Source organism: Centroberyx affinis, unplaced genomic scaffold, assembly GCF_046629955.1.
Source record: "Centroberyx affinis isolate AG114_WGS23_722 - 3 ecotype Tasmania unplaced genomic scaffold, CSIRO-AGI_Caff_v1 ptg000348l_1, whole genome shotgun sequence".
NCBI classification, from domain to species: domain Eukaryota; kingdom Metazoa; phylum Chordata; class Actinopteri; order Beryciformes; family Berycidae; genus Centroberyx; species Centroberyx affinis.
In genome coordinates this window covers 417,508-428,096 of record NW_027279020.1, presented here as the reverse complement: position 1 = coordinate 428,096, position 10,589 = coordinate 417,508, and the positions used below count along the sequence as shown (strand labels likewise).

The 10,589-nt window shown below is 39.8% G+C and overlaps 1 protein-coding gene across 1 annotated transcript; it reads left to right on the top strand.

The window, feature by feature from the left end:
• Positions 1–1,158: 1,158 nt before the first annotated feature.
• On the top strand, positions 1,159–2,880 carry LOC139641154 (GTP-binding protein Rhes-like). Its single transcript, XM_071515420.1, has one exon. The coding sequence runs from the start codon at positions 1,298–1,300 to the stop codon at positions 1,922–1,924; it is 627 nt and encodes a 208-aa protein (XP_071371521.1). The 5' UTR covers positions 1,159–1,297; the 3' UTR covers positions 1,925–2,880.
• The last annotated feature ends 7,709 nt before the right edge of the window (positions 2,881–10,589 follow it).

The window sequence follows — 10,589 nt, the reverse complement described above, 5'->3', positions numbered from 1 at the left end:
TTGTGGAAGGTGTTAATTTATATTCAACAGCACAGTCTTCCACAGATCAGATGACATTTTATCTTAGGCAACAAGAGAAAAATATTGGCACATTTATCTTGACTGGGCAGCCCAGAGAGGGCTGCTTTAAATGTATTGACCTTTGCATGATGGCCACCAAAATGACTGCAAGAGCCGTTATTTCATGCAAACAAAGCTGATTGGACCCACATGGAGGGTTTAAACGGAAAAGGTTAGCTCTCTCCTTTGGGGACTGAGAAGAGTTGCTTTGCATAGACACTGCTGACCTCCAACAGACAAGGTGGTGAACAAAGATGACACAAGGAGTCTTGGGTAACGCTCCATGAAATGGTAAAGCTTAGGATAAATTATGATTGTACGTTTGTTTGGTTGTACAAAATGTTGTTTTTGAGTAAACAAAGAGGCATCTTTGTGGCTGCAGCCAGAGCTGAAATGCAGCTTCGCACATTAAAAAACATGATATGTGTGCTGCCTTGTACGATTAAAGCTTTCTGTGTTGTTCCCCAGATGGTCTGAGAGTCAATATTAAAACATATGCACATTTAATTAATTGACTGCTGGTTTTGATTGCTCTCGGCAGTGAGTGAATAGCAAAACACAACATAAAACACCAGTGCGAGATGAAAGTAAGAAAAATATTCCAACAGCTCTCCAACAACACTTAATGCAGAAAAGAGGATAACAGTCTATATGAAAGTGTACAGTGTTAACATAGAAAATTAACTCATCTCATAGTCTGCATTATACACACACTTTCCATGAACACTAATAATAATGTCATCTTAAAAAGTTATTGAAGAGTTGATCCTATTTGCAGGCAGTCAAGGATGTGCAACAATTCTCTGCTGGAAATGGATTCTGCATTCTACACCAAGAGCTTTCAGTACAATCATTTCTGTCACCTCTTTTTTTTTCTCTTCTGCGTAATTTGCATAGGTTTCTCCGATTGGCTGACATAAGTTCACTCAGGGAGATCCTGCACTGTCCTGATTGGCTGAGAGCAGAAGGGGGCATGGAGTAGCTGCGATTGAGAGAGACCATAAATACAGAGTGCAGCCTGACAGACACTCTCACATGCATCTGCTATCATCTCTGTGCTCCACTTCAACACCACCACTTTCACCTCCATCACTGCCATCAAAAAAGCTTCTCAAACTTACATTCAACAATTTTCAAACCAGGATCCACTGATAGAGTCTGGTGAAGGAGAAGAGAAGGGGACAGAAGAAAGAATAAGAAAGTGCAAAGAAGACAAAAAGAGCAGCAGAAACCCAACATGTCTCTAGAAGTGAAGGAGAAGACAGAGGTTCGTCTGGTGTTCCTGGGAGCAGCTGGAGTGGGGAAGACGGCCCTGATCCGACGCTTCCTGCAGGACACCTTCGAGCCCAAGCACCGACGCACGGTGGAGGAGCTCCACAGCAAGGAGTATGAGGTGGGGGGCGTCAAAGTCACCATCCACATCATGGACACCAGTGGCAGCTACTCCTTCCCGGCCATGCGCAAGCTCTCCATCCAGAACAGTGACGCGTTCGCCCTGGTCTACGCCGTGGATGACCCCGAGTCCCTGGAGGCCGTCAAGAGCCTGCGAGAGGAGATCCTGGAGGTCAAAGAGGACAAGTACACGCCCATCGTGGTGGTGGGCAACAAGATCGACCGGCAGGGCGAGCGGCAGGTGTCCAGCGAGGACGTGCTGTCCACGGTGGAGCTGGACTGGAACAACAGCTTCCTGGAGGCCTCGGCCAAAGAGAACGCCAACGTGATGGAGGTGTTCCGGGAGCTGCTCCAGCAGGCCAACCTGCCCAGCCGGCTCAGCCCGGCGCTGCGCAGACGCAGGGAGACCTTCCCCAAGGACAGTAACAACCGACCCCCCATGAACAAGACCAACAGCTGCCTCATCTCCTAATGCTGCGGGACTGCTTGGAGGGCTCAGACACAAAAAGAGACGGTGAAGAAGAGAGAAAATTGCCCAAAAGAGACTGAAAAAGGGCTTTGTTGGGTAGAGGATGCTGGCTTGGACAGGGACAGATCCAGCTCCACATCCAGTGTTAAATATGTTAATGATAAAACTGACTGCTGCTTCTAATGAAACACTAACTGGGCTAGAATTGATGGCTTCAATTCCTCATCAGCTTCATTCAGTGTAAGCATTGTAACTAACCTCATCACTGCATTCCCAGAGATGCTGTGATGAGGATGGTGCACCTAGTGATGAAGACTGTTGAACAACTGTGTTGGACACTGAAAGAACGAAACAGTGCAAGGACACTACTTGATGTGAATGCCATTATGTGTAACTGAAAAAAAAACTAACAGATTGTGACAAAGTGTATAAGCAGCATTACGTTTCCTGCGCTCTGTTTTCACTCATATCCATATGTGATGTGACTGTATGGCTTTGGTGTTGAAAAAAGTGCAATAACTGTGAAGATACTGACACTCATGGGTGTTTGTGCAAAAGACTGTTGATGCATATATGGTGTTTTTATGAGTTTTTTTTATAAGTGAACAATATGTCACTGAAAGAATTTAACTGGGAAAGATATTTAGATTTGCGATAGCCACACAGAAAACATTATGTTCTGAATTCTAGTGCAACCCATCCTGCAACTGTAAACTGTCGCTTTGCAATACTCATTATGCATTTTGAGTTTTTATGTAAATAATTATTTTGCACTTACATTTCTGTTTCTTTGTTTGACTCATTGCTTGTTTTTTTTTTGTTTGTTTGTTGTTTTGGAAGTTGTGTCTTTTTCAAAGCTGTATATTTCTGTACCATTCTTTGAGCATTTGGAGGACTTACAAGAATTTCTATTCACCATAGAAGTGTAAAGATCAAGGTGATGCTTGGTTTACAAGATAAATAAAACACTCTTCCTAGGAATCAGATGACCTCATCTCTTCCACTGAAGTTTACTGGAGAAACTCAGTAAACAATAATGTCTGAGAGTACTTATCTCACTAATCACCCACTCTGCACACATGAATTTCCATATTTTAAAGAGCATTTTTTGCATTATTTGATAGTTGACAGTAGAGAGTGACAGGAAGGATGGGAGAGAAAGGGAGGATGATATGTTCCCAAGCTGGGTTCAAAACCAGGACACTGCGCTCAGCCACCAGGGCACCGTGTAAACATTGATTTAGTGATGTTTCCAAATCATTACATTGCCAGTGTGGAAATGTCTGCAGTGATGTGGGAAAATATTCAGTCGTTCAGGGTATATGCAGGAATCCTGAAGTTAAATTCAATACCTTTTAAGACCTTTTTTAAGACCTTTTCAATATATTTTAAGACCTCAACGGCACTTCGAGCTGTAACCGGTTACATCAGCGACACCTTTAACTTACATTTTCTCTACATTGATTTTGAGATTGCAAAACTAAACAGTCTTAGTTTGCGATAACTTCTATGGACCACTGTATCAATACAACAGAATTCAGATAGGCCGGGAGGGAACAAAGCTCAAGAGAATAAATTGAGTGACTAACCCAAAGGCAAGGGCACGCACACACACACACACAGCACGGTCATTAACAAAAATCTCTGTGGTCTTTGCATGCTTTGCTCTCTTTCCCATTCACTTTCCATAGTACTTTCCACTTAGTGACAGCCTACACAGAAGAATCCCAAATTCGCCCGGTTAACTTCCGGGTTATGCATTACTGTTTGGTCTGTCCGGTTGTAGTTTGTTGCAGTAGTTGTGAGGAGCAAAACAAATAAATTCACGCAAACTTTTAGCACACAAACTCTTTGGACAAATAGGCTATTCACATTGAAAAAATAGCTACAAAATGTAATACCTCATAAAATGGCGATTAAGACTTTTTAATACTTTTTAAGGGCCTTAATTTTTGCTAAATTTATTTATTACCTTTTAATACTTTTTAAGACCCCGCGGACACCCTGTCGTTACAGTAAAGTCTCTTTTCACTCAGCCCTGACTACCACTACAACCTGAGATAAAGCTACAGTGACATGGGCTGGCAGAATAACACAATACTTTAAAATCCCTCTCACATGACACATTTTCACTATTAGATTGAAGGATTTTTCTAAGATGATGAAAAGCTGCCTTAGTTCTGTCGTGATTATTTATGTCAGACTGGGAAATATATGAAATTGATTAAGCCAAAGTAATCTTACACATGATGAGGTAGTGATCAATTATGCTAACAATATGTGCAAACAAATGGAATGTGTTGTATTACATGTGTACAGCTTGGCCCTAATACTGCCAGAGTTAGTGGTGCCACCCATGTTAAAATAGCATGCACTCATAGTAATGTGAGGTGCTTTGGTTAAAACTGTCCTCTAAATGGAATGCAAAGAAGTCACCTGTCTGACTTCTTTGTTGCCTGGGCAACTATTCAGCTGGTAGGGATTTAGGAAACAAAGACTTTTTAGTTGATTAGTCAGTGTTAAAGTTTATTCAAAGAATAGTGCATGTGTTATTTCTTTAACATTTTAAGTACATCTCTGGCAGATTTATAAAATAAATGGCTTATTAGACTACTTTTGATAAAATCCTATAACCATAATTTGACTTCAAGTTTCTTTAGTCGAGGACAGTCCTTGTCTGACCTCAAATACCTAGTTCTATGAATTCAAGAATATAGCAGTACTGCAACAGCACATTTCTTGATCATTTGGTTGACTTGTCTACATTTAAAAAGCACATATGATTGGACTACCATAGAAAACGGACTTCTATAATCTATCTCAACATCACTTTAAACTTTTACACTGTTCTGTCTTGTATTGCCCTCTAGTGGTCACACACACTACTTTTCAATAATGCAGCAGATGATATGCTGCAACACATGTACAGTACTTGATGAATACTCACTGCAAGTGAATATGAGGAAGCAAGATTTTTCAAACAGCATTTGAGGGGCTTCAACAGAAATGAGATGCAAGAGAACCAATAAATCCACCAGAAAAAAATACAGTTTGTCATTTCTGAACCAAACACCATATCAATCTGTTTCTCCAATGATGGTTATTACAGATGAGGTAAAGTCAAAAAAGAAAAAAATTAACAAGTCATCAGACTATGTCAACGTGTAATGTATAATTAGCTATAACAATTAATTGATTCTGAAATTGTAATTGAGATCTCCCCCTCTAAATAAACAACATCAGCCCCTGCCTCCACAAAGCCCGCCTCCACAGTGTCAGTTATACAACCTGGTTATGTCAACCGCTCACATTTAGCACTCACCCTAACTGTGTCAACAGCTATCAAAAGAAAACGTGTCTGCACAGTGTCTTATTTCTCTGTCTAGTGCAGAGACAGGAAATCATGTGCCATGGAGGGCTGAGAGTCTGCAGGTTGTCATTTCAACCAGACACTGCAGCAGGTGATTTGTCTGATTAGCACAACTTCAAGCAGAGAGGAGGAGCCAATCAGAAAAATCATCTGGGCCCAGTTTTTCAAACCTTTTCTTACAGGATCTCAGTAATTGAATTCAATCTGACAATTGGGTATTTCAAAACTGCTTAATGACATTCTGATCATGCAGATTGGGATTTGAATGTGGGTAATCAAATCCTACACCTAATGGAGTTTAAAGGGATAGGACACCCTAAACTCACTTTTTTTCAGCTGTTCATGGCAATCTTCTGATCTCTGATTCTGATCACGCTGATCTCCCTTCCCCTCAAAAGCTCATGTGTGTGTAACCCTACCAAGATTCCTGGATTCCACTGCTGACATTCCTTGAGAACTGATTCCTCCCCAAACAACGTCACCAATATGCCTACACAGTAACCATGAAGACATTACCAAACGCTATTTGACTGTGCAACACTCCATATATCCCCAGCCTTGTATTTTACTGTCGTATATTTATATTGTAGAGTATTGTGTTGTTTTTGTGATGTCTTGTATTGTATTTTGTATTATTATATTGATTTGTTGTTATGTTACTTTAACGATAAAAGTAATAAAAAAATATAGCCACAAGTGGCCATGAAAGGGTTTCAAGCCTTTTTGGAATGGTACTGACATGTAAATTGAAATTGATTACATTGTTGGCAAGTAGGACTTGGTCACCAGGGGATTCATACCCTCAACCTTTGTATCGCCAAACAAGATGACTTACTGCCTGCACCACTGGGGAAGACATGGTTTCTACACACTTTCTCACAAGTTGAGGCAATGACATCATATGTGCAAAACTGGGGTATTTTTGTCTATTTGCCCAGGTGCAGGTAGTTTCCTGACGCCCTCTCCAACCCCACCCACTGGCTCCTGAGCCAGGAAGCCAAACCAACCTCACAAGCAGAAGGCAGAGAGAGGGATGACACAAAACGTGAAGAATTCACAACAATTTAACTGTTGGGGATAAAATTCTGAAAACAATCACACATCAACCTGCTGTTCTCGAGTGTATTGTCAAATATTTTGGTGAAATTTGTTTAAAAATTAGATGAAATAGAAAATGTTGTGCATACAGTACAAATTACAGAAAGATATTGAATATCACTGCGGACTCACCGTTTGACCGATCTGAACACCCTTTGAAAAGCTTGATAACTACCATCTAGAGAATGTCTATGAAAATTTTGGTAGCATATGAATGATGACTTGTGGAGATATAGATGTTAATTGATTTTGCATATTTTGAAAAATATAGAGTGACGGACTTCTGAATTGACCATAGGTTGCAGTGAGGCAAACTTTTGTCACAATTAAGTGGATGTGCTGAAAAAATTTCAGCTCTCTAGGACGTACGGGTGATTTATTTAGATTTTTTGAATTCTGGAATGTGAAATGTCTAGAAATTTAGATTTGTTGTAATAAGCCACGCCCACTTTAATCAATCATTACCAAATTTTATGCATGGACTGAGTCATGACCCTAGATCGTGCAAACTGAATTTCATACAAATCCATGTAGCTGATTACGAGATATAAACTTTTCACATTTGTGGTGCCCCCTACTGTTCACAATTAAAACAGCTGTGCACACATGGTCACTGATGATATCTGAACATGTTCACAAAGTTTCGTGATGATTGGACAATCGGTCATGAAGTTACGACAATTTAGCTGACAGGCCACGCTCTCTCTCAAATGTAAAAATTAATATCTTCAAAACGACCGTAGATATCAACAACCTTTTAACAACTTTTAATGAGATAGGTCTGTAGATGCTACATAAGAATTTTGGTGGTGATCGGTCAAACAGTGTAGGAGGAGATTAAAAATGTGTTTTTCAAAACTTTCAAAATATCTCAAAAACTTTCTAGGCGGACCTTGAGGGTCCAAATGGAAAAGTTGTAGAGTATGGTCACCTGTATAATGTGGACCAAGTTTCGTGAAAATCGGACTTACGGTGTGGAAGTTATGGCCTTTAACGTAAAACCTTTAATTATAGCGCCACCTTCAGGCAGATTGGGTTCATTTTTCTGGACCTAGTAATGGTTACCAATATCTGTCATTGGGCCAAATTTGATGTCTCTGCGATGTACCAACTCACGGGAATTTGCACCAACGTGGCAGGTAAATAATAATAACAAACTGCCACAAAAACAAGAGGGTTTCAGCCCCTTCGGGGCTTGAACCCCTATAAAAAGTGTAAAAAAAAATCTCATGTGTGTGCCCATGTGCCTGCCCCCCACTTCTCACGCCCCCTTTCAAAATCACACAGTAGAGACCTGAGGGTGTCCTGTCCCTTTAAATGTTATTTATATGTTTTCAAAACTCAAAGCCAGAGATGAGGATAGATGCCACAAATCAGACAGAGGTCTGTTTAGAGACTGAAAATCTGTAATTCTGTAATCTTGAGGAGCAGAACGATCCTATCTGATAATGTTTTGAAAACCTGGCTCAAAATCAGCTAAATCAGTCTCATCTGATCTGATGTCTGTATAATTCTGATCCAACTTTTGAAAAACTGGGCCCTGATGCAGTGTTTGGTTGGAAAGAAAAACTGCATGACTGGTCATCGCTGGTCTAGTGGATCAGTTAATCCATTTTTGACAGTTGTGGTGTTCTATGTATGTGCTGATGAATGGCTGACAAAAAAAAAGTTCCCGACCGCTGAAACCAAAGTAGGCCTACATCTGCTGCGAGCACACACACAAACGCAGAGAGCGAGAGAGAAAGATATGCTTCCCCTTTCCAGCCACGCTCACAGACAAGGTGCATTGTTTCCCCACAATCAGACAAGGAAGTGACCTATGATTATCAGCTCTCTGGTTCCTCTTTGTGTCCCGTTTAAACTCACAGCTGTCTTCACCAGTGCAGCAGTGACTCAGACAAACACAAACTCATCCTCTTCGACACATGGACACAGGCAGGGAGGGAAGGGAGACCCCCTTTTTTTAAAGCTCAGGTGCGAACTTACATTTTCATCCAGTTTGCCGTGAACACAGGCCTTAAGAGCGTTTTGTAACTTGAGGCATGCTGTTTGGCAATCTTGTATTTTAGATAGGCATTAGATAATGAAAGTTTTTTTAACAATTGTATTGCTACAGTGTTACCCATGTGGATAATGTAGAAAGACTGATGTTAAGAAAAAAAAATGTCCTCCATATCTTTTGTTTCTATGACTGAAAGCCTAGTTTTCATAATGCAAAAGTGTTATCTACTATAAACGTTGAGTTTCTATGCTTGTCTCTGCCCCTGGACTTGGTCAAAGCTCCTCAGTGTTGAATAGATACCTGAGAAGTTTGGAACAAGTACAGGGTCTCTGACTGTCGCTCTACCTGAAGTGTTTATCATCACAATGCTTTTAAGCACACACTAGAAAAGAGAGGAATACAGTCTGTGCTGTTTTTTACATTGTATGCATGTCTATGGTATACCAAAAATTATGGAGTAATTGGAATGGAATTGGATTGCTGAGGTTTGAGGTAGGCCTACTGGAAATTTTAATTTCTGGAAACGTCTTTAATTACATTTCAAAGTAAAAAAAAAAACAACTTTTCAACTATCTTCTTCTAACATCTGACCTGAAATAGGTCATTATGCTGACAATTTTAATCAAATAGAATTATGACTGCATGTCTTTTATCAGAGTACCATTCTATCAAAGTATTTCCTCTAGGAGGGGATGTGTGTACTTCTTCCGTCACTTGTGATTGCGCAAATGATCAATAAATCTAAGTCAACCCAAGCCTTGGTTTTACAAGGCAAGTGTCAAGAGGAAAGAAAGAAATATGATCATATAGACATACAGTCATCATTCTGCTTCCTTTACTTCCAGCTTTCTCCCTGACCAGACGCTCTCTGCTTTGCTCCCTGCCTGCTTATCTATTTTCAGCAATATTTTCCTGTTTTCCCTGCTGACCAACTGTTTTTTAAGTATTTTTTCTGTTGCTGTTCTTTTTTATCTTTTATTTATTTATTTTTTATTGTTACTGTGGGAAAATGCCGATGGTTAAAGTCAGTGACTCTTCCTCCTGCTCTGACTGTGCTGGCTGCGGCACTTAAAGTCACTGCTCACCTTGAATCCCTCTCACTGAAGACTAAACACCAAGTCAGAAATCTTGGTGTAGTTATGGACCTAAACTTCAATAGCCACATCAAGACAATTACAAAATCTGCCTACTATCACCTTAAAAATATTGCAATTAAAGAATTCATGTCCAAGCAGGACCTTGAAAAACTCATTCATGCCTTTATTTTTAGTAGGCTTGACTATTGTAACAGTGTCTCTCTAAAAGCTATTAGAGAACTGCAGCTCATCCAAAATGCTGCTGCCAGGGTCCAGACCAGGACTAAGAACATGGACCACATCACTCCAGTGCTGAGATCACTGCACTGGCTTCCTGTGTGCCACAGAATTGAGTTTAAAATTCTGTTGCATGTTTATAAAGCACTAAATTGTTTAGGACCAAAATACATTTCTGATCTCCTTCAATGTTATGAACCCACCAGACCCCTCAGGTCTTCAGGTGCTGGTCTGCTTACTGTTCCCAGGGTCAGAACAAAGCATGGAGAAGCAGCTTTTAGTTTTTATGCTCCTCATGCCTGGAACAAACTTCCAGAAAATCTGAGGTCTGCCTCCACATAAGAATTTTTTAAATTGGGGCTTAAAACTTTTCTGTTCACCAGGGCTTTTTAAGAAATTCAGGGCAATACTCATCTGATCTTTTATATTTTCTTTTAAATGTGATTTTAATGCACTTTTACTTTTCTTCATCTTTCTAATGTTCTTGCACTGTATTTTTAACTGTCTTTATTTTTATTTATGTAAAGCACTTTGAATTGCCTTTGTGTATGAAATGTGCTATATAAATACACTTGCCTTGCCTTTTGTCAACTTCATGCATAACATTTAAACTCCAACATCGGTTATAAGGTGAAGGTATAAATTATAACTTCTAATAGCAAGACCCCAAGCTCCAAAGTCAGCCAAAAAACATATATTACTGCTATGAATAATTATTACTGAATAATTACTACAACTAAGAGGAATTAGAATTTGACAATTCTGTAAAAAAAAAAAGTAACATACATTTAATGTGGACTAAAAGCTTGGACACTTAAGCTCATTCACCAAAGCTCAGGGATAACATAAATTATTTGGAAGAGACAAAAAACAACTAAAGCCAAA

Coding starts and splice junctions, on each gene's coding strand:
- LOC139641154 (XM_071515420.1), top strand. CDS start 1,298: ATGTCTCTAGAAGTGAAGGAGAAGACAGAGGTTCGTCTGGTGTTCCTG.